Genomic DNA, 23,419 nt, shown 5'->3' on the forward strand with positions numbered 1-23,419 from the left:
GAAAAAATATAGCCTTGCTTTTTTTTCTTCTTTTTATATAGAGGAGATATCTGAAGTATTTCCTAACTTTATTTTCTTTACAGGCTCTTTATATGTTCTATGCTTTGGCTATAGTATGTGATGACTTCTTTGTTCCATCCTTAGAGAAAATTTGTGAGGTATGTTGAAGAACTTTATTCGTCTTTGAAAAACTGGTTAAAATACATTACAGCACTGAACATTTTATGCCATCATTGTTTGGAATTCTTTCCTGTGAATTGGTGATCTCAGTCCTTTTCAAATGGATTGGGCTTTCCATCAAAAAACTCACCTATGGTATGAGCACATTGGTCCTCTCAATGACAATCAAGGTGAAAAAAAAAAGATTTAATGAGAACATTTCCCAAATCCACTCTTAGATACCTGAAGCACATAGGTAAAATGGATATGACATATGGATGAATTGGGTTTATTATTGTCCTTCCATTTTTAAAACACTCTTGGGGAAAAAAGCACAAAATTAATGTGTTGGCTTTTCAAGTTTTATTGCATAGCTACCTCTATCAGCGAGAAGAATTAGACTGCTTTTGCAGTTCTAGTAGAAAGGAGATGGGTGGGAAAAGTGTGTATCTTGATTTGATTCAGAGTGGGAATACATATTTACATATCCAAAAATTTAGAGAGATGGCAAAACTGTTTCCCCACCTGAGGTACTCAGTATTGGCTTCTGTCAGTCCCAGCAGATGTCAGGGAGAGTTTTTAAACTGACTACAATATAGCAAAGACAAGCAGTACAAAGTACCTTTGAAATCCCGCCCCGAGGCAATAAAAGATCAATACTTGGAAAGGAAATTGTTAGCATTATAACTAAAGTTATATGACATTTTATGTACAAAGCCCCCTTAAACCAGCTATGTGACATTTCATGACAGTTTGTAATACTGTATGCTTTTATTATTCAAAATGAATGTAATTCCTTTACATAATTTCTGAGAAAACTTTGCAAAATTACATACAAGATTCTACTTACTTTAGTTGATCAGAAAAGGGTAGAATTTATACTTGGCATATAAATGTTATGTTGGAGAGTGCTTTGGTTAAATACTACAAAATGGATACAAAATACAAAACTAGATTTTGATTCTGTTTTTATGACAAAGTGGAAATCACATTTCCTTTGCTTTTAACAAAACTGCATATCAACAGTTTCTGAAAAACTCTTGTAGCTAGTAAAAAAGACTTTATTTTTCTATGAATATATGTGGAGAATTCCTATAGATGTTATTCAGAGCTACTTACTTATCAATAGGAAGACAAATGGAAGAATAAGGGAGGCAGTGAGTATCTGCTAAATATTCCGTAAGGATCTTTTCTTTCGCTTTACAGATGTTCTGTCTTATGCATGCACCTTATACACCGTATTTAAGTTGTAGCAGAGTACAGCTGTTGATCCTTCACAAAATCTTTGCCTCTTGTCTCGTGTTCTGCTGAACATTAAGACAGCTAAGAAGAATTCAAGTAGTTAGCACAATTAATGTTTGAACTTCTTCAGCAGTGTAACTGGTAATAGATCACACAATAGAGTAAGGGCTTGTGTTTCTGTTTTGTCAAGTTCTCTAGGATGCCTGTTTTCATCAGCTCAAAATGTTGCGTACTGCCTGAGAAATACTCTATTTTTGCACTGCTCCTTTTGTCATCAGTCACTTTTCTGTCCTTGAAAGAGAGATGAGATACTAATGATGAGTCTAGAGACTCTCAAAAAGAAAAAAACCTCCTCCATAAAACCTTCTTTATAGTTCAAGGGAAAGATCCTCAGGCAATATTAAATTGATGCAGCCCACTTGTGGAGCTGCACTTGCTTATGCTGGTCTGAGAACTCTCAGGAACCTATATCCTATTAGAGCTTAAGAGACACTGTAATAAAAATAGATCCGACTACAGTACACAGGCCTCTCTGTGTCTAATTGGTCTAACTTTGTGTGTGTCAGTGGATTTGCTTTTGATTTACACAGTTGTAAGTGAGGTCAGAATTAGGCCTGCTGTTTGTAAGATACATCCAGAGAGGTTATATTTTTCTCCTATTGATTTCTACTGTCAAATTTTAGAAGCCCCAAGAATTGTCTGTAAGTCTTGAATGATTGCATTTAGAGTTCCAAAAGTGAAGTCATGAAAATGATTCAAGATGAGTTTGCAAGCTTTTAGGGTCTGCAGGAATGTCTTTCTCTAATCAGCTACATCTAAGTTACAATCAGCTAATCAGTTATATGTAAGTAGATAATATTATCTGACATCTCACCAAGTTAGGGTATAGACATTTTATTTGCCCAAAGTATTTTTGCCTTCTGAAAAGGCTGTATGTCTAGTTCTGTATCATAGTGACTGTTCAATCTTTAATAGTGTGGTGGGCAGAAAATGAAGGGCTTCTATCTTTGCAGCTATAGAACTGTGCCATGTTAATTAGAGTAACAGTGCTGAAATAATCAATACTTCTTTTCCAGAAACTACATTTGAGTGAAGATGTTGCTGGAGCCACGTTCATGGCTGCAGGAAGCTCCACTCCAGAGTTGTTTGCATCTGTTATAGGTATGGAGCCCACACATTGGCTTTTATGAGACCTGCTGTTAAAAAATCAGCAGCAGATGAAGCAGAGGTATCCAAAAGTACTACCATTCTTTTGTCAATTTATAATCGGCGATTATAGTTGCCAACCAGTCTGTGGTTCATGGTATAATTAACTACTCAAAATATCTCATGAGACAGTGAGTCTCCTCTGAAAACACAGAGAGGAATGGCTGGTTCTGAACATAAGAAGTGAGAGCTGAATCTTATTGCAGTCCTCTGAGAAAGAGTTTGAAACATCGGATGCCTCTGGCTTCTTTTTCACAAATAAAGGGAATTAATTTTAGCAAGGAAGTGGGAGAACGGGGAACATGAGAAAAGAGCAAATTAAATAATGTACAGAGAAGTTAGATCTGCTAAAGTCAGATGGACATAATGAAGTTCTCTCTAGATTAGTTAAAGAATTGCTTGAATTAATCCACGAACTACTAAAGTTTATTGTCACAGAAGGGAGGTCTAAATGGCAAAAGTAGTACCAGTATAAAGGAGATCACAGGAATTCCCTGGAAGGATTCTGCACAAAGTACACTGATAGGGAAGGGGAAAGCAGCAGATTTGAAACATCTGTCTTTAGTAAAGCTTAAGTAGGCTTTCTGATACTATCCTGACTGACAGTCTTACAAACTTTAGGGAAATATGATCTAAAGAAACACACTGTAACATCTTGTCCAACTTATTAAAGAACAGTTTCCAAGGATAAGTAATTAAAGCTTAAGTTTAAAGCTGAGAAAGTATCTCAAGACAGATCACACAAGGTCAGTCCTATTTTCTTGAATAACTTGAATGAAAGAATGGAGTCTAGACATGTAATTTTAGATGACACAAGTGTATGAAGGATCACAAGCATTTTGGGAGACAAAAATAAGATGAAGAAAGATCTTGATCAATTTAAGATAAAAAGATGCAATTTAATAGGAGCAAATGCAAAGAGTAACTAAAATGAAGTAGATGATAGATAGATATCTAGGAGGAAGAATGGTTAGAGAGCTGTAGATCAAAAAGGGCCATAGTGTATTGTAAAAGAAGCGGGAGTCAAACAGAAATCGATGGTGGGATGTTGCAAATAACTCAGCCCTCCTTCTGGCACATATTAACTGGAGTATTTTGAGTAAAGCATGGGATTTCTAAATTATCCTCCTTCACTCAGTTCTGTTAGGCCCTATTTGGGATATTATATCCAATTTTGTTACTGTGCTTCAAGAGAGTTGCAGACAAATTAGAACAAGTACAGAGAGGAGAAAAAGGGTAAGAGGCTCAGAAAGTATTATCTCTAACGAAAACTTGAAGAAAGTGAAGGTAAATCTTTAAAGCTTCCTTTACTGGAAGATTTTAAGTACAAGGAGAGACAACTCTGTAGTGTGATCTAGGTATATCTGGTCCTGCCTCAGTGCTGACGATTACACTAGATAACCCTTGGAGATCCCTTCCAGCCTTTGATTTTTGTTTTTCTGATATGCTTGTGTTATAGATAAGTATATGAGGCATAAGTGGGTTCAGTACTAAGGGAAAGGGCAAAGTTGGTTATAGAACAGGCTAAACCTGGAGCCTGATTCTTTATTGGCATCAGAAGGCACACGTTACTACACCAAGGTAGCTGCTGGTTCTCTGAGGGAAGAACCTCTTATTCCTGTGAGACATTCTAAGGAAGAGCACACGAAATATTAAATGCTTGGGAGAAAGGTTTCTGTGCTTTATTATAGTGTTTGAAGTGAATTGTATTCCATGTTCCTGATGGAACAGGAGTTGTTTTATGTTCACTGTAATGGATTACTACACCAGTAACAGCCAAGCTGTCAAATACAGGACTTACTATTGTACTAGCTAGTTACAAAATTTATCCACTTAAAAAAAAAATACATAGGTAGAGATGTTAAGCCAAATATGTGGAGCCACTAGCTAGCCTAAAAGCACAAAATGCTCCATGGAGAAGTGAGCATTTATTATGAAACATGTTTTGATTAAACTTTCAAATAATCTTTGTTATTGTTGAGTAGTACTTGATCTGAGTAATAGCATGTAGCCTAAAATCAAATGACAGAGGTAATAATGCACATTTTGCTCCCTCTGCAGGTGTATTTATCACTCATGGAGATGTAGGAGTAGGGACCATTGTTGGTTCAGCAGTTTTCAACATCCTCTGCATCATTGGTGTCTGTGGAATATTTGCAGGACAGGTTAGTAAGATACCTAGCTTTATGGAGTTCAATTGCTTATATTATGGGGTTTTGCATGAGCAAATATATATAAAAAAAGGAGCATTAGTCAAAAACAAACAAAAAAAAGCTGACATGGAGGTAATGCCAATGTAGAAAAGAATTTATGAAAACTTTACAAATAGCAAATGTTCCCCAAAAGTTTAGCTGTAGTTTCAGCACTCTGAACATGTAGTATCCAGAGGAAGATGATTCCTCTTCATACAATACTATGTCCATAGTCAAATGGTCAGCTGCATCTCCTACTCCTTTCTGGTACCAATGGTGATCAAAGCATCTAGGACCCAAGCATGAGATTTGCTTCATCTCCTCAGTAGATGGTTAGACTATGTATCATATTTTTTTCTGTACTAAGTCTGATATATCCACAATTAGAGTGAAGTGGGAATTGCACTTGCTTTGCTTTTGCTTGCACTTGCATTTGTTTGCACTTGCTTTTGCTTGTACTTGATTTGCTGCACTGCAATGAATTGTACTTTACAATTGAAATTATGGCCAATTAAAATAGCATTAGTAAGAAATATCTTTCATTAATGAAAGTTTCTATATGATTTTTATTAATGCTTATTACAGATTCATTGTCTGACAGACTGATATGTCTTCCTGTCGGCACAGGACAGCTATTTATTTCAGAATCGCTGCTAATAATGATTCTGCTCACACACCTAAGTGATTGCAAGATGGAGGTCTTTGTTTTGTCTTTAAGATCTTTCTTTTTTTTCTTTTTTGTTGGCTAAAATTGTGATTTTTTTCAGGTGGTTCATCTCACCTGGTGGGCTGTGTTCAGGGACTCTATGTACTACACATTGTCTGTGATCATACTTATAGCTGTAAGTAGTCCTCTTACCAATCATGTGTTTTGTTGCTTAATTTCAGAGGGCCATTCTGCTAACAATTGATATACATTGCTAAACAATTATTTTCATAACTAGTTCTAGTGACATCCAGAAGTGAGTGCTCAGCAAGATGACTCCACAGCCTGGTCCAGAAATGAAAGCTTTGTGCAGTTCCACAGAGTATGTCCGTCATATTCATTTTGTACCTACAGCCTGTAACGTTCTGCAGACTAACAGGCTATTGTTGTACAGTGCAGTTAGCACTCTCTTCTGACCAAAGGGACTGCTTGTGGCGGAGATGTAAAGTTTTGAGCTGCACCTCTATTTTAAATAGGGAAGGTGTCTGTTTCTTGCTCCTACACATTAGTTTTATTTCAGAGATTCTTGCCAGCCTGCCCATGTGGGTAAATTTTACTAAATAGATCACAGCTGAGGTGTTGTTCTGTTCATCTAGAGCAGTGTAGTAGTTCCTGAACATATGCATTTACTACACACAGTGACAGGGAGGGGGAGAATACGCTTAATTTGATTTGTAACAAATATGAAAGGCTGTCTGACCATTCAATTACAGGCGTTACACAGGGTGGAGTAAGATATGTATAACCAGCTGGCCTAAGAGCAGAGGTGAAATGGCTGCCTATTCTGCTAAAACTAGATTAGCTATGAAAAGATTCAGTGCTTTATGTCTTAGGTCTCTTCAAAATACATGCGATTTCACTATCTTTTACAGGTGCACAGCATGTGTGTGTGTGTGTGTGTGTGTCTGTCTGTCTGTCTTTCACACACTCACACTGTTTTAGTGAATAATAGTAATAAAAATCACTGAGAAGGATCCAGGCCTTGTCCACAAGATTTGTGCTTTGGGGCTATGAGGGGCACAATCCATACAGTGAAAGTTCTGGGTTAGAGAGGGTCAAAAGGGGACTCCAGTAGTTTCTGGTTAGATATGATTGATATTCAATAAATTTGACCATTTTTCAAGTTAGGTCAGAGAAACTGTCAATTTATGGTTTCCTTTTTTTTTTCTTCTAGTTCATATATGATGAGAAAATAGTATGGTAAGTTATGTAAGTTGTTCCTTACAGTCCTATATTCGCCCTGAGAGATCAGTAAATAGAGTTGCAGTGTAACTAGATTTTGTTCTTGTACCCTGTGAGTAAGAGCTGGAGCTGACATCTAGGAAATCCTGTTTGTTTGCTTTGGTTGCATATTTTATGATAATCAGGGAAAACTAAAAGAAAAATAATAACCTGGAAACATTAACTAAGTACATAGGCTGTATGTAAGGTCTGAGGGACTCACACATGTGCAGAGAAGGTAACTGAAGTTCCACTGTTCTGATTCTGGTTGTTAACATGTATGGGGGTGCTAGTTTTCCCAGAGAGCAGTCCAAGCTGGGATCCTAGTGGAAGGTCATATGCATCCTCTAAAAGAGCCCCCTCAGGGTGCTTGGCCTGTGCCTCAGCACTGAGCTGACAGTATGCCCTGGCAATATGATCCTCAGAGGGCAGCTCTGGTTTCAGTCTGTGTAGCATGTTTCTGAGATACATGTATTACATGTGATTTGCATGTTTATTGGAACTTGAAAGTCTTTGCTTCCCCCGTTCTGCTGAGACTCCATCTAATCTTAAATGATGTGAATCCTGTGCGCACAAATGTTACTTGTACTAGATGTTTAGTGCACATTCTTAAAGAAAACTTGCAAAGGATGTAGCTGCTGGAATGACCATTTAACACTTTTTCTTTTGTCTCTTTGAGGTGGGAAAGCCTTGTACTCATCGTTATGTATTCATTCTACATACTTACCATGAAGTAAGTGCTTTTCTCCTCTCCATGTCCTTTAGCTGTTAATTGACCATCATTCTTTCGGTGTGGTTTTGTCCTTGGTCCTCTTGCTAAGGACAATGCAGCCAATCTTGTTGCTGCGCAGGATCCCTTGCATTTTCATGCTTAATCAGTTTTGCTCCAGGTATGTGCTCAGTCAACAGCAAATCTTTGGATACATCCTTTTCATGGTGCAAGGAGGTAAAGTAGGTTTCAGAGATAGTTGAGAGGAAATGCCAATTTACAAAGATATGTGAAAAAGTCCACTGGGTACTCTGTAGTTTAAGCTCACAGCATGTCAGCTATAGGACATCAACTGCCTATGCACATGCTCATGGGAAGCATGGTACATACAATGTATTTTATTCCTCTTTCTCTGAGAGGCAAGCTGCTATGTATTTTCTAAGTTTATACTCAAGCTTAGCTCATGGTAACTTCCTCCTCTGCCCATATCTTGATACCATAGTTGCATTACTACATTGTATTGTAGAGAGGAGAGAAGTACTAAAGCATGAATACTTTTACAGGTTCCTGTCAGATGCACAGTGACTGACTCTACAGCTTGGCTGCTGTGCTATGTTAGGTTCTCGTTGTGGCATCTGTAACAGTTTTACAAATACCTGGTTTTATACCTGGTTTCTGTAACCTCTGGAGAACAAGGTCAAGGAACATCAGACAGAGAGCTAAGCGTGTATTGATCTTCAGGCATTCTCATACCAGATGTACTTGTGTACTGATATCCTTCTCCCGTAGTGTAGTGACATCCTTCTTTACTACCTCTGACAGGACAGTCAGAGATCTGACTGTTACTGCAAAGGTCTATGAGTCAGACCTTCTGTTGTAAGCTGCTGAGCCTTCTCCCTTGGTGCCCATCCCCCACAAATCACCATTTTTGGGACCTCAGCCTCCTTTTTCTCCTACATCAGGCTTAGCAGAGCTCATTGACAGCACTGCTAGGTCCCACCCTAGGGCTAAAATAGTGCATCCTTTCTCTAGAAGAGCTTGGTCCATAGTCCCAGAAATGTTCATGTACCCAGTGTAGGGAACAGACAGAGTAGCAGTGAGGTGAACTGAGAGCTGGTGCAGTAGGCAAGAGGCCATTGTATAGTGAATGTCCTGACTCCAAAATCCACAACTCCAGAGTGTTCTGCTTTCACTGAATCAGCTCAATAGCAAGGTGGAGTCATTATGTCATTGTTTTCTTCTGCATCTACAGGAAATAAACTCCATGTTGCATTGTATTTTTTGTTGCAGCAGGAACTGTTATTCCCTAGTTCTATCAACAGAGTGATAAAACACCGCATAAATGTGAAATAAATATTTTTAATGACATGACCATTCAAAAGCTGAAATTTAAATCAGATTGTTATTCATAAAGCAGAGATGAAAGGATGTTTCTCTAAGGGCAGGGACTTAAGTTTCTCTAAGTGGCAGAGGACTGATGTACATATCCAAAAATGGTCCCTGTATAAAGGTTATGTTAAAGCAGGAAAAGATTAGTGCAAATATTTGTTACCATAAAAGGTGGTAATTGTGGTCTAGAGCCAAGTTCCGTCTATTTTGTTTTGGTATTTGTTTAAATATAATTGCTTATATAGATTTGCGATAAGTTTCTGAACTACATATTCTTTCAAGAAACAGAACAAAGGTAAATCTTTGGTTCCAAGAGAACCCCACAGATACAGTGAAACTTTCTAGAATACGGGGAGGTGCCTCTGCACTACAAGGATAGCAAAAGCTTGTCTCAGGGATTGTATGTGTTGTGTGCTTTGTAGTCATGTTCTTTAGCACAGTGGGGAAGCCTGCAAGACTTCACATTCCCACATGTAGTATTTCCTCCAGAACTCAATGTTCTCCATGGAATATATTAAAATAGTGTCTTTTTGTAGTCGTCTTTATCTTGTATGAGGCAGGTGGAGCCCTTGCTTTCCTGTCAGCTTGCCACTGAAATTCTTCTTTGTCTTAACTTCTTATTAGCTGTCAGAGAATGTGCATCTAGGCTGTGCTAGTCTGCATAAATTGTTCTCAGAGGCCTGAGAATTTGAAAGGGAAATGCAATATACTTCAGCGTTTTCAGACCTTCCCTTTGAATTTTCAGGTACAATGTGAGGATGCAAAATTTCTTCACCATCAAAAGCAAGAATGTTGGAAATGGTGACAGAGTCAACAATGAGCTGGAAGATGGTAATAAATGTTATGCCCCTAGTTGTGATGACCCATCCATTCCATTACTATGGAAAGGTAAGGCTGAGCAGACAGGAATTTGAAAAAGAGTAGTTCACAGAATATCCTTTTTTTTCCCTTTAATACTGGTCAAAATATTGTCACTATTCAGTCTTAAGCAGGAATTTTTATTGGTCTAACTTGACAATTCAGTAGTCAAACCACTGAACAAAAAAACCCCAATCAAAATAATCTTTTGTGGAGATTATGGAAACAAGCTGCTTTGTACATCGGCAATTTTGCTTCCCTTTTCTTTCCTGTTCAGTGATGAGCTACAACACTGTGAAAGAAATATTTTTCTTTTGCCAGGAAAAAGGTAATCTTCGCTTCAAAAATTTGATTATGGCTGATATAGAAACTGAGATGTGAGTGTTGAAGGAAAGACATAGGCAGATCAGTTGTCAAGAGGGAATCACATGTTGAGTTCAGGTCCTGGGAAGGTTGACCTTCACATATCTAAATATCTGAGCATACATTGCTAGGCACATGCATGAAATCAGGAAAGTGGGTTCTTTGCGGTCCGAGTCTTTGTCATAAAGGGAAAGAAGATGACACCCAGCTTCAGTTACTACGTAAGCAAACATACTTTTTTTTTTGGTAAACTTCCTTTTATCTCTGTATTATCCCCCTTCTCTTCCATTCCCTCTCTTTGTACAGCCAAATCATTGCTACCTTCAAAGCTTACTACAGGTTTATACAATGACAGCGCACTAATGCTCCAGTCTTGGGTGTAGTGTTTAGACAATAGTTTAATATTGATTTAAAAGTACTTCTCATAGAACATCATAGCATAATTAAGATGTCTTTGAGATATTTTGATCTCTTTACAATGAATTTTCATGAGCGTTGACTATCATATAGTAAAGTCCATCAGTTGGACATGGGGGTGCATTCATATGAGATTTAGAGGATACTTCCTAGGGATGTTGTTACTGGTATATTCCAGTGTGTACACAGGAAATGGATGGTAGAACACAGATATAAGTGGTTTTTACTTTTGAGTCCTTTGTTGGATTCTGATGTCATCTCTATGCATATACTCTTAGATCATATACTCTTAAGATTCATTCTTTTAAGATTCATCTCAAGATTCCTCTTAAGATTCATGTTAAGATGCATCCTTCATCCTTTCTAGCCACTGTGTGATGGAGGGATGATAGCACAGAGTGTTTGCCTGTCCACCTATTACCTTCTCAGGAAACATGAAGATTATTTAATGCTTAAGAGCATGCAGAACTTTCAGGAAAAGCAGCAAGAAAGATAACAAAAGCCTGGGCTCATGAGAATGGTATCTCCACTAGGCACTGTCCACAGCAGATTTCATCTCTAATTTGCCTTAGAGATGCTGTGAGACTGCAGTTTCAGTCAGATTCCTCTCTGTTAGTGGATACTTGGCTGACTTCACAAGCTGAGCTCCCCCTTCCTCAGAAGCAGCTTTCAGAAACAGGAGCACTGCTAGCAGCAGTGAGACAGCAACTACAGCTTGCCTCTGCCTTACCTCCAACCAGCGGTTAGCAAGTTCCAGGATCCACTGAAATACCTCCCTTGGGTTCATCATGGCACAGGTCTAACCTTAATCTGGTTCTCCACACAGGCAAAATCTGATTTCTTCCCCTAAAAGAACAGCTGCTTTGGGTGAGGAACTTTCTTCCTACTGACAATGATTATTCTGTTGCTTAAGGTGCAGATAAAAGGGGATCCGCACACTACACAACTCTCTTTGATCTTCTTAAGTTTTATTACTTTCAAGAGCTTCCAATGGTAAAACATAAAAGCTTCCATTACTGGAGTTTCAGAGAGAAAAAGAAGAGCTTTTCTCCATGGGATAGATTCAGTTTCAGTGAATCTACGCTCACAGGTGAAGGCAAAAGATTTGTACGTTTGTGAATAATGCTCCTGTTTAAAAAATACTCCTATTAAAAAAATTTTTTTTAAACAAACGCTGTGGCTCATTGCCCTTGGCTTTTATTGTATTGACCCAAATTTCTCCCAGGTGGCGTGGTACAATTCCTGCCTAATAATATGAACTGTAGACAAAAGTGGGTTTCTGAACAGAATGTGATGTAGATATGCGAGGGCCTGATCCAGAGTCAAATAAAGTCACCAAGAAGCTTTCTACTGACTTTGGCAGAGTTGATGGTGATGGCGCTTTTTGATGAGCAAGAAATTTTTATAGTTTGTTAGAAGGAAAAGCCGTGCTCAGAACATACTTGCCTGAGCAATATATCACAAAGGAGTAGCTAAAAGGATTTTTCACTGTCCCACATTTGTGAAAACCACTTTTGCCATTTTTACATGGAGCCTATTTGTACCATATGAGGCAAAGTTATGTATATCTGTGGGCATATGAGACTGAACAGCTCTTAGGAGAATAGGAGAGAAATTTACTGCAGTAAGTCAAAATGGCTGCAGTAAGTCATACATGTATAGTCATGCATTTTACATCAATGCTAAGTTTTTTAATGGTATTTCATCAAAGCTGAGTATGTTTTGTCACTGTCTCATTATTGGTCTTAGGAATAGTTTCAGAGTGATTATAATGCTTCTATGTTTGTTTTCCTGGCACACTGTAAAATAAAGAAGCACTTTGGAGACTTCACTGAGAAATTCACCTGAGAGCAACTAACCTGATGAGACTGTTAAACCAAAGATATCTGGCATTTTTTCCTTACAAGGATTGCTGTCAAACATTGCATTTTCTTTGTCTAACTAAAACAAATGTTAGGCTACTATGGTGGAGTCCCCTTCTATAAGGCTTGTGGTTTTCCTACGTAGTTTGTCTGGCTCTATATTCCTTCACAGGAAAAGCTGCATCACTTTAACTGCAAGAGTCATCAGAATGGCTGTGCTCCTCATTTGCATCATCAGCTGCAGTACTCAGCAAGGTTAATTTGTTTTAGATGTCAGAGGTGGGAGGATAATTGCTCCTGTATGTTTACTAAATACAAAATTACTACTAGTTCTATTCTCCATTAGAGATTAGGCTGTAAGGGAAAACTATAGAGCTGATTCTTTAAGTGGGACATATTTCTTTGAGAAACCAAAGATCTCTTTATGACAGCTTGGGTGACCCCAGTGTACTCACTGAAAACTCATTTTAGTGAAATAAAACAAGATGCTGGAATGGAGCAGGGTAAAAGATACAGCAGTATACTGGTGATTTACAGTCTCATTAAGTTTTTCATGCTGAATGATGATGAAAGGATTTTTTTCTCCAACTTCAAAGCAAATATATTAAGATGTGCTTGAGACAGCAAAGCCTTATTGGATGATGTGATTTACATACATGCATGGATCCTGACTTCTTCCTGAAAATGAAAAATATTTCATCACTGTAACAATGTAAACAATACCTATATAGATTTCTGTGTGTTTAGGACAGGTCCATTTTAATTCCTTTGTTTTAGTTGAATGTTTCCTTAGATTTCCTTTGCTTCCTGGTGGGAACCATGCACTAATAATTATCTTTTACTTCTACCTCCTAAATTCTCTTCCTCTTCTTAATGTAAGTAAGTTGCTGTAAAAGGCGGGTGGGAGGGTGAAGCCAAGCTAAGCAAAGCAGTAACACAAGCAACAAAGAATTCTGTTGTTTTGTTTCCTTACATGTAATTACATGTAATAATTAATATTTATAACAGTCATATGCGTATCTCCTGCCCTGCTTTCTAACACTACATGGATATGTCTCCTGTCTGCTGAGCCTTGCTCTGCTTGCTATGTGTAGTCTGTAGCACTTGTGAGAATATCGGTATGTTGTTAACCTTTGGAAGTCCTTGCTTGTATTTATGTTGATTCCCAATATGATTTTGTCTCTCTGTTTGTTTGTTTGTTTTCTTAGCATGGTAGACAAAACAAACAAAACAAAACTCTTACCTTGGTACAAATTCCTTTGTATTAACAAAGGCTTATTTGTAACACACATTTGTTTTGGACAGTTGTTGTTTTCCATAGTTTCAGATCTTGTCATGTTACAGATACTGATAATATTCTGTGAAAGTAAAGTGAAGATTTCCAAAGCAAGTGAGCACAACATTAGGGACTTCTGGGTGTGCAGCAGCAACTGTTAAGCACCTTGATCCAGTGGGATAGCTTTATAGGTCTCAGGAGGGCTGTCTATACTGCCTCAGTGCAGGCGCTTTTAGAGAAAGCTTAGAAAACCGTAGTGGAGCATAGGCAAAGAAAACTGGTACTACAGCATGAGTGGCTGGGTGAAAACTACTCCCACTCATTGGAGAGTGGACTGATGGTGGCTGCCTTATTGGAGTGAAAGCCCCTTTCAGCACATGACCTAAATGAGGTGCACCACTGAGGAACAGATTCACCAGGCTGCAGAAATATTACATGAAAGTCACTGGTAAATTCAGGCATTCAGATGAATATGACACCCAAACACACACACCTGAGAATGAAAAGAATGGCACTGGGTGAGGGGAAACATGGTAAGATAATTCTACAACTAACCCTGGTCATTGTGATCATTAGTGAAGGGGATGCAGCAGTACGGCAAAAACAGTGTGGTGATGGTGGATGAGATCATCTGCTCCAGTCCCCCCAAATTCCGGTTCCCTGAAGCTGGGTTACGGATAATGATTACAAATAAGTTTGGACCACGCACCAGAATGCGGATGGCAAGCCGTCTCATCATTAATGAGGTAGGTTTATTAAGAAAACAATAAATGACTAATAAGCAGGGGATCTGCCAAAGGTCCACATTCATAGTGACTCTGTTATTCAGATTCTCCCATGTTTGTCGCCATGGGATAGCTCTGTCTTTCTCTAGCAGCTATGTCACAGCAGATATGAAGATGGGTTCTCAAGGGGTGGTGCTTCCTCTCTTCACAGGAGGGCAGTCACCAGGGAGGGGCTCCCTTAAAGATCAGCAACCTTCTCCATGCAAGAGGATGTTTGCTTCCGTGTGTGTGCATTTGGATTTTATCTGCAGCAAATTGGTTTTGAGTCATTACAAAAGTGGTCAGGCTAAGAAAGGATAACGGACAGGTCAACCAAAAGACTGTAAGAACTGCTCCTACATGAGCAGCAATCAGGATCATATCAGATCTTTTTAGTCTTCACTGTAGTCATCAGCTCAAAATGAAAGTGGACCAAAATCTTTTAATGATGGGAATTTGCTCTGGACAGTTTCAATTAAATACTATTTAATATATTGTCATCACCATATTGCTTTTTTTCACATCCTGCAGCTATAGTGACAGGATTGGCCAAATGTCATTGTCCTGAGCTTACATAAAGATTTTCGGGTGAAATCTTTGGTCTGCCAACTTTGCTTCTATGAAGGCAGGACTTTATCCTTTGCTCCTTACAATATCAAATATGAGAAGAGGGTTTTTACTTTGGCAAATAAATTAATTTCAGTAGCTTCGGAAACAGAGGCTTTTGCTAGTTCCCAGAATGTAGATGTCATAACACAGTTCTTTTGTCTACCTAGCGTTGTACATACCCCCGTGAAGGAAAGCAGCAATCTAATACATTTGTAACACATGTCCAATTTAACAGTGAAATATTTTTTAGGAAATCAACTCGGTGGCATATAACCAAGAGCAGAAGATCAGATAAGGCACAAAGTAGCAGCTGTCTCTGTAAAACTTCTGCTTTGAAGACAATTCACTGATCAAAAAAAAGTATTTCTTAATAGATATGCACCCAGAAAGCTGATATTTGCTAGTTCAGCATCTGCAAAAAATCCTTTCTAAACCAAAGCATTTTGATTCTCTATTCTATTTCCAAAGTTTTGCAAAGTATTCAGATACGAGTATTCTCTATTTTTAATCATCATGTGTTAATATTAGTCTCAGATTTTTTTGCATGTTGTTGCAGTTACTTTATTTTTCAAGGCAGAGCACTATAGGAAATTGCAACAATTTGTCATTAAAAAGAGAACACTTACCAACCATGCATTGTCTCACCTAACAAACCATAATTATTTCTTTTTTTAAAAAAGTAGGAAATTATTGTTACATTCCTCATTCTCCAGTGTAGTAAGTGGTATATATACTGATATTTAAGACTGATCACTGCCATTATTGTACTACATATTGCAAATGTAGCAATCTTAGACACATCTGTAGGGGCAATATATAAGTTTCATGAGAGTTTGTATACTCAGACAAGGACAACTAGGATTAATCTTGCTTTTGAAATGTACATTAGGATCTTTACATTTACTACAAGGGATGGGGATGGGAAGGAGACAGAAGAGTTGGACCTCAGTAGGAGAGATCTGGGGTCATGAGTCCTTCTTAGGCCACCTTTAATACTGCAGCAATGTCTTGAGTGTTACTGCTCAGTTATGGTACTACTGCTGGTCAGCTCCTAGTTTGTACAGGAAGTGTTGAGCAAGAAGTGTTTCAGAATAACCATGCTCATTAAAATGTGGTGTGAAAAAAAAGATATGAGAACTTTCTCAATCATTGCTTGAAATTTTGAGATCGATGGTTAATATTGGCCTCACAGAGACAGGTAGGTCACATACAGGTATGTTTGTTACCCTCTGGAAGAAAGGCTTTGTGGAGAAATACCAAGGCTCAAATGACTGGGGCTGGTCAGACAGTGAAACACAGATTTAACATAGTCAAGAACATTTTCAAGCTTATGGAAGTTTTGTCTGTGACCCTGTGCAGCGTCAGCGGCTAATCCAATCTGCGAATGGCTCAAGCAAACAGCTTCAGAATGGGAAGCATGAGAATACTGAAAATGGGAACATCCCTGTGGAGAACCAAGAGGAGGAAAATGAGCATGATGATCTGTCTCCATTTTCATTACCAGGTAAGCCTAACTTTCTAGATGTTTAGGGTAGGGAAACAGAAGAGAATTAAAATGCCAAACGCTGGGCTGTAAGAACAGACAGCATATGTGGGGAGGGAGGAGGAAGGGGATTGATTTGACTGTCTGGAAGCTGGATTTAAGGACAGTAAAACCAAGCCAGAGGCTACATGACTGAAAACAGATCATAGGGAAGTGTTTTCCACCAGTCATGCACTATAATGGTGGAAGTGCTGGTTTGCCAGAGGTGAAGAAAAAGCAGGTAAGACAGGTTTATATTTAAAAACATGTCAGACCAACCTGATGAGCATTGTACTAAAAGTGATTTTGAAGTGAACAGTTAATTCTTGTCTCTTGGAGGTTACTAGGTCAGAGGCAGCTAGGTATATAAAAAATCTTGATGTAATGACTGCAGGGATGGCTTCTTGGAGGAAGGTGAAGAAAGGTTTAGGAGAAGAAACAGGGTTTAATATTTTTGAAGGTGTTTACAGTTCTTAGATTAGCAGTATCTAATAACACTCATATTTGAAAATTATTTTTAAATCCTCTGGTGCAAAGGGCTATGTATAATCAGCCTTATTATGATGGTGCCCTTGGCACATTACATGTTGACTCACCCTGAAAAGCTTTGGTGATTAGACAGCAGGCATCAGATCACCCCTCACAGGCATGTAGTCACTAGTTGTCTGGCACGTAGCTACTGTTTAACACCAATATTACTCTGCATAAATGAATATCACATGCAGTGAAAAAGAAGGAAGAATTTCCCATGTCACACACAAAATTCTAATTTCTTGGAGGTCGCATTGCTTCAATTGCTACCATTTTAGAAGAGACGCTTCTGACTGAACAAGCATCCAAGCATATTGGAAAATTTGCCATATGAAGAGTGGAAAAAAATGATATGTTTTCATGTGTCACTGTAGTCACTGTGTCTTACAGGACCTTTTTGCAGTCAGCAGTTACAGGCTTTTATCAGGAGGTGAAGAATCGTAACAACTGATTCATTAAAGATAGGCCCATTCGATGTGCTCATTCAGTGAGAGCATGAAAAACCTATCTTTATTGCATGGCAAAATAAGTGAATGTAAGTCGACAATATGCTTGCACACATGAACATATTAATATCAATAATAATAATAATAGTAAACAACTTATAAAGAGCAAAACTTATAAAGAGCAAACTTATAAAGAGCAAAAATGTCTCCCCAAATGATGTTAAAAATGCAGCATTGAATGCACATGTTGGCAAAGAAGACTTTTTAACCTAGTTGTTTCCAGCAAGTTTTTGAATTCAAGGTTTAATTGGGCAGTCATGCCTATCTTTTTACATTCCAGGACAATGCAGAAATCTTAACATGTAGCAAACATTACCTGGAGACCAAATTATCATATTTGGGTTCGTTCAAGATGTGGACCTCCTCTTTATGAATAAAAAATAGGCTTCAGAGTGGAGCTTCCAAAGTGTGTGACATTCACAATAGGGAAAATGTCTTCAGCTAAGGATGGGTTTATGAGTTATGCTGTTGTCCTTTTCTTAATGCAGTTTTTCTGCATTTTTTAGAAAGTCTTTCAAGATAATTGAAGTGTAACAGGACAAAGTGGAGCCACTGATGATACATTTCATACTGTGGTGGAGCAAAAGTTCAGCATGAACTCAAAGAGTATGCATAAGAGTGGTGAAGTGAATGTTTAGAATCATCATCGTTATTTTCAGGTTTTGTTATTCACCTGTTGTCTGGAGATGATTATCTATTGGTTGGGTTCTCATTATTATCTATTATCTATGGGTTGGGAGAATTCTTCTATTTTTGCTCTCAAAAGTGCCACTTTAATAACTTTGGGAAAATGTAAAGAAACAGCATCATGCTTTGTTGTTTAAGTGCTGTGGCACAATCAGTAGCCTAAAAAACCCTGACATTTGAGACTGGCTTTAGGGAAAAGGTAGTTTTCAGACAGTTTCCCAGAATCCCCTCTGTTCTTCTTTTGATATATTTTCAGGCCAGGAATAAGGCATATAAATTTTCTAAAGATCAAAAGTTCATTTATTCTCTCAGTACTATAAAGAATTGTATGAAGAATAGACACTGAAAAGACTTTCCAAGTCAACTGCTTGCGATGTGCTAAGTAGAAAATTCTCTCCAATTTTTTAAGAGCTCCAATAGAAATGGCTATGAATTGGTCCAAACCTTTTTTTTTTTTCTGCTGTTCTCTAGTCACCTTTTTTTAGCCTGGTTTGGGGTTTGGCTTTCCTCCTTCAAATTGCATGTCCTAGATCCTTTTGCAAGAACAAGTTTCTTCTGAAGCAGAAATATATGTAAGTGAAGTTTAAAGCACTACATCAGTCTTTGAGTGATGCCCAGTTGTCATTTGCTGCTTTATATGCCATCAGCGATGGTGTTCTGTTATAAAAATAGGGCTTTAGAGCATCAGAATAGAGAATAAAAATTTTTACATGAAAATAGTGTCAAACCATAGTATCCAGCCTAGATCCCATCTTTCAGACCCAGAGAGATTTGCCCCCAGGGTGTGCTTCAGGCCCATCTTGAAATAGGAGGCAACACAAATAGTTTTTATGGAAACTGCATATGATACCATACAAACTAGGCTTTGCTTTTGGTTTCAGTCTGGGAGGAAATGTTCTCCTTTAAAGAAGAATTTCTTTCTTGACATATCATTAGGCTGTGAGTGATTAGCTTCCAAGAGAAAGGCTCGTTTGATGCTTTACTATCTGATTATTCTAAAGTTGTTTGGAAACAGGTCTTTTGGAAAAAAAAAGGATCAGAATAAAGTAGGATGAAACTGAGCAGGCATGTGTTGACAACAAAATGATATGACAAAGCCCTTGCATAGCTCAGTAGTCTTTTAGAGACCAGACTCAGAAAAGCACTTCTGTGCAGCTTTTAATGGATGATTAAATCCCATTCACTGTCACGTATTCAAGATCTTTTAAAATATTCAGTGTTTCCAGCTCCTGCTGGTTTTACAGAAATGAAGAACTCCCTCTCTCACAGGATTGTACCATGGATGCATTATATAACTTGTGCTTGTGTTAGGTAAAATAAGAGGAATAATTCCCAGAGCTAAAATGAGATGGCAATAAAGGAGATTAGCAGTTATGTCCACTTTTGTATGGATCCAAAATACGAAGCCAGGATAGAAGCCAAAAGGAATTAACAGTATCTTCTAAAATCATAAAAATGGTTGTACTGAGTCAGACCAAATGTTCATCTAGCCCAGTATTCTGACTCCAACTATGGCTTTATGAAGAAGTCTGGGGAAGAATGTGAACAGGACATGCCTATATGATACTGCCCTGAAACTGTTCTGCCCTTTGATTATTTTCAACTTAGGGAACTTCCTGGCTGTGTGTGATTTCTAAGCATTTAAAAATCCTTAATGTATTTCTTCATTAATCTGCACAATTCCCCTTGACTCTTTGCAAATATTTAAAAGCCACAACATCCTTTGGCAAGGAGTTCTACAGTTCTGTGAAGAACCATCTCCTTTTACTTGCTTTGAATCTGGCTCCTACTAGCTTCATTTGATGTCTTCTTGTATTGGAAAAGTGAACAAAACAATCCCCATGCACCTCACTGTGGCACTTAGGGTGTCGTAGATCTTTATTTTTTCTCCCATGAAGTTGTCTCTCTTCAAGGTGGACTGGTCCTAGCTTACCTTGTTATATTTGCACAAAACTGCCTTTGTGTCTTTGATCATCCCTGTTGTCTTAACTCTGAATCTTTTCCAGTTCTTACTATACCCTTTCTGAGATAAGAGGACCAGAACTGTATATCCAAGATATGGATTAGCCATGATTTTAAATGATGCTCTCTGGTTTGAGCTCCTTTTCTTTCCTAGCATTTGCTTTTTAACTGCTGCTGAGTATCAAAGAAGTGTATTTCTAATGAGTCAACAACAGAAAACAGTTCACTGTGGAAATCTCTCTCTCTCTGGAAACACTGGTGCAAAGAGTTAATTTAGCTTCTCTGCAATGGCAGAAGTTTTTTCAAGACAGCAGTTCAGAGTGGGACCTAACTTTAGTGTTCTAGAAGGCTTTTTTGGAAGAGCTTCCTCTTGCTACTGCCTATATAATGATGCATCTACCTTAGCATTTTAGTTCAGATCACAAGTGCACTTTTGAGGCAAATCTCCCAGTTGTCCTCATGTGCTGCGCTTTTGTTTTGCATTGTGGCATGTTCTCAGAGCTCGTGAACTGGAGTCCTTTTGGTGAAAATTAACTGGAAGAATGTGCTCCATTTGCGAGAGTTGAGTGCAACTAATCCACTCCACGTAGGAGGAGGGTACACAGGAGAGTTTAGAAGTGTAATAGGCTAGGGTTCAATTTAGTAACATTATTATGTTTGCTCGACACTTTGCTCCAAAAGGGTATAGAGGGCCTGAGGAAGTCTATAAATCCCAGCTCGCTTCCCTTGAGAATAGACAGCAATATTAAAACATGTAAAATAAACCATGCCAAAATCAAATCAAGTCAAAAAAGACACAGTGAGTACTCTGCTCTATTACATTTCGTTATTGTTGAATATTATCCCATGTAAACCTGTAGTAATCCTGTACTAAGATTAAAGCTCGTTTCTATAGACTGGAATAAATTCTTTGTTCAGGTCCTGTTCCTGTTGTACCAAAATATGTCTTTAAAGGAACATTATTGGCATAGATCTGAGTATGCAAAGTGTGGTAAAGGCACAGGCTGAAAATAAATATCTGGATGGGGGTTTTTTTGGACAGATCTCATGGTCTGGAATTGGAACTTGCATTCTGAAAAATGGAACTTCTATTCTGAGAAAAATGTCAGTGTTTTGGAAAATAGTCTGTTTTGGAAGAAGATGAAAAGTAAAACCTCAGTATTTTTCACAGGAAAAAGAGTTGTCTTCAAAGATCTGTTGCAGAAGAATTGAAATAAGAATGTTTTAACATGTCAACTGCCCGTCTGGAAGGCTGACAAAGATGGGATCATCTTGGATACCTTGCTACCCACTTTGTAGCCTATCTTTGTAGTGGGAAAGCGGGGAGAGTCTCTTGCCTCTTCACGATTCCTAGGGAAATTTGCAGAGCTGAAATCAATAAGGATTTTCCAAGAAGGCAGAGAGGCAGCTGCTGTGTTAATATTCCTAACAGCAAATTAAAAAACATTGACTCAGAAATTTTTTATTTTGGAACAAAGACATTTTTCAGCAGAAAATCATTCTGATGGAAAAGTCACAATGGATTTAGTTTGTTACATTTCTTTTAGGTGCTTCTGTGCTGAGTTTTTGGGACAAAAATTCATATTCATCTGTTGTGTTTTGAATACAGCACATGCTCAGAAATGAATTAGGCTTTCAGATTGGCTAATTTGCATATATTAAATTTTTCTGATGGGTCTCAAACCTGATGAACAACGCTTTCTAGCAGAAATTTGCTAGCTATCCAGATTACCTCAAAGCTCCCAGTGTGGAGGTGTGTATCTTGTTAGTATGCATTTTAAGGTCAAGATCTGAATTAATATTGCTAATGATATGTGGATGTAAATATAATCTTTGTAAGTATAAAGCCTAATTAGGACCTAGGGGACAGGTGATTTAAAAATCAGTTTTCATTGGGGGGAAAACAGTTTTGTTTTTTCCAAATGAAAAAGACAGAGAGATTAAAAAAAGTAGTAATTTAAAAATGATAAAGTGGGGCACCAAAAAATCCTGCAGCACTAAACATCATAGGCCAGCCTATAACTGCCTTATTTTTCTTCTAAGTTTATCATTGCCAAAAGCAAAAAATAACAAAAAATAGAAATCAGTAGTAAACTCCAAAAAAACTTTCCCATTTTTCAGGTAGCCTTAAATTAGAGATTTATGTGACTAATAATATAGTATTGCCAATTGGATTAATGCTTATCAGGGATTCTAGAACGTTTTTTAGATCAGTCAGCTACTGATTGCCGTGTGTAAGGAAGATGCTTTTTCCACATTTGAAGGTTTAGACGTGTTCTTCTGAAGTATCTAATATGTGAAGTAGTGATTTGTAATTCTTATGTTCCTAATGTGAGTTACGTAGTAATGCGCTCCTGTTATCTCTGTGTTTGCCTACCATTCTTTTAAAGGGAAGATGAAGCGGCAAAGCTATCAAATTTACATGGCCGAACTACAGTAACTACATCTGACTCCTGCCAGTGTAGTTGCAGACTCCAATCTGTCTAAAACTGAAGTGTTTTGCATGCAGCTTATTGACTAGGACACATGGGCTGTCCACGCTATCTGCAGTTGGAAGATCTACTTCAGTCTAGCTCTAACTTGGTCCCATGGACTGAGGGCCTGTTATTAACTGAAGCACTTTAGGTGTGTGCCTCCCAATCAGCTTTATACCAAGGGAATCTCATTGGTGTGATTGAAGACTGCTCTGTGTTGCAAACCAAAATACAGTAGATGGGGACAATCAGGTTGTATATACTTCAAAGGCACACTCTTGATCTGAATGAAAACACAAAGGTAGTTTCACTGTTTTGTACAGAGCTCCTCTCAATTCTGTGTGGATGTTACAAATAGGAAAATATTTTTCCTATAAAAAGGCACTTTATTTAGTGCCTTAAGGAAATGCCCCTTTCTTGTAAGTACTGTGATGTGTGTTGTTAACAATTTTTACCAGCTGTGGTGCATGTTGTTAACTTTTTTCACCAGAAAACTATCTGTATGTGAAAGTGATTCTTTTAAGCGTAACATCTGGAAAGAAAAGCACCCCAGAAAGGTAATGAAGATTAGCAAAGGGCTCTCTGTTGCAGTGCTGTCCCTTGGTTTTCATAAACATTGTAATCAGGCTCCTCTATAATAATACCTCTCTGGAATATTTGGCATGCTTGGCTTCCAAAAATCTGTTAAATATTTTGGAGGAACAGAGAAATGGATATATAAAGGAGGAAAAATAACTTCAAGCAAAAAACGGATCATTCAGTGT

General features: G+C 38.0%; 1 protein-coding gene across 1 annotated transcript in view; it reads left to right on the top strand.

The window, feature by feature from the left end:
• SLC24A4 (solute carrier family 24 member 4) overlaps positions 1 to 23,419 on the top strand; it is a 93,677-nt gene that overhangs the window by 59,732 nt on the left and 10,526 nt on the right. Inside the window, exons 4-12 of the mRNA XM_013940983.2 lie at positions 84 to 158; positions 2,478 to 2,562; positions 4,669 to 4,772; positions 5,567 to 5,641; positions 6,680 to 6,705; positions 7,406 to 7,459; positions 9,570 to 9,712; positions 14,177 to 14,346; positions 16,333 to 16,477. Coding sequence (XP_013796437.2) covers positions 84 to 158; positions 2,478 to 2,562; positions 4,669 to 4,772; positions 5,567 to 5,641; positions 6,680 to 6,705; positions 7,406 to 7,459; positions 9,570 to 9,712; positions 14,177 to 14,346; positions 16,333 to 16,477 — 877 coding nt within the window. The remainder of the gene's footprint in view (positions 1 to 83; positions 159 to 2,477; positions 2,563 to 4,668; positions 4,773 to 5,566; positions 5,642 to 6,679; positions 6,706 to 7,405; positions 7,460 to 9,569; positions 9,713 to 14,176; positions 14,347 to 16,332; positions 16,478 to 23,419) is intronic.

The sequence above is a fragment of the Apteryx mantelli genome, chromosome 4 (genome assembly GCF_036417845.1).
Source record: "Apteryx mantelli isolate bAptMan1 chromosome 4, bAptMan1.hap1, whole genome shotgun sequence".
NCBI lineage: Eukaryota > Metazoa > Chordata > Aves > Apterygiformes > Apterygidae > Apteryx > Apteryx mantelli.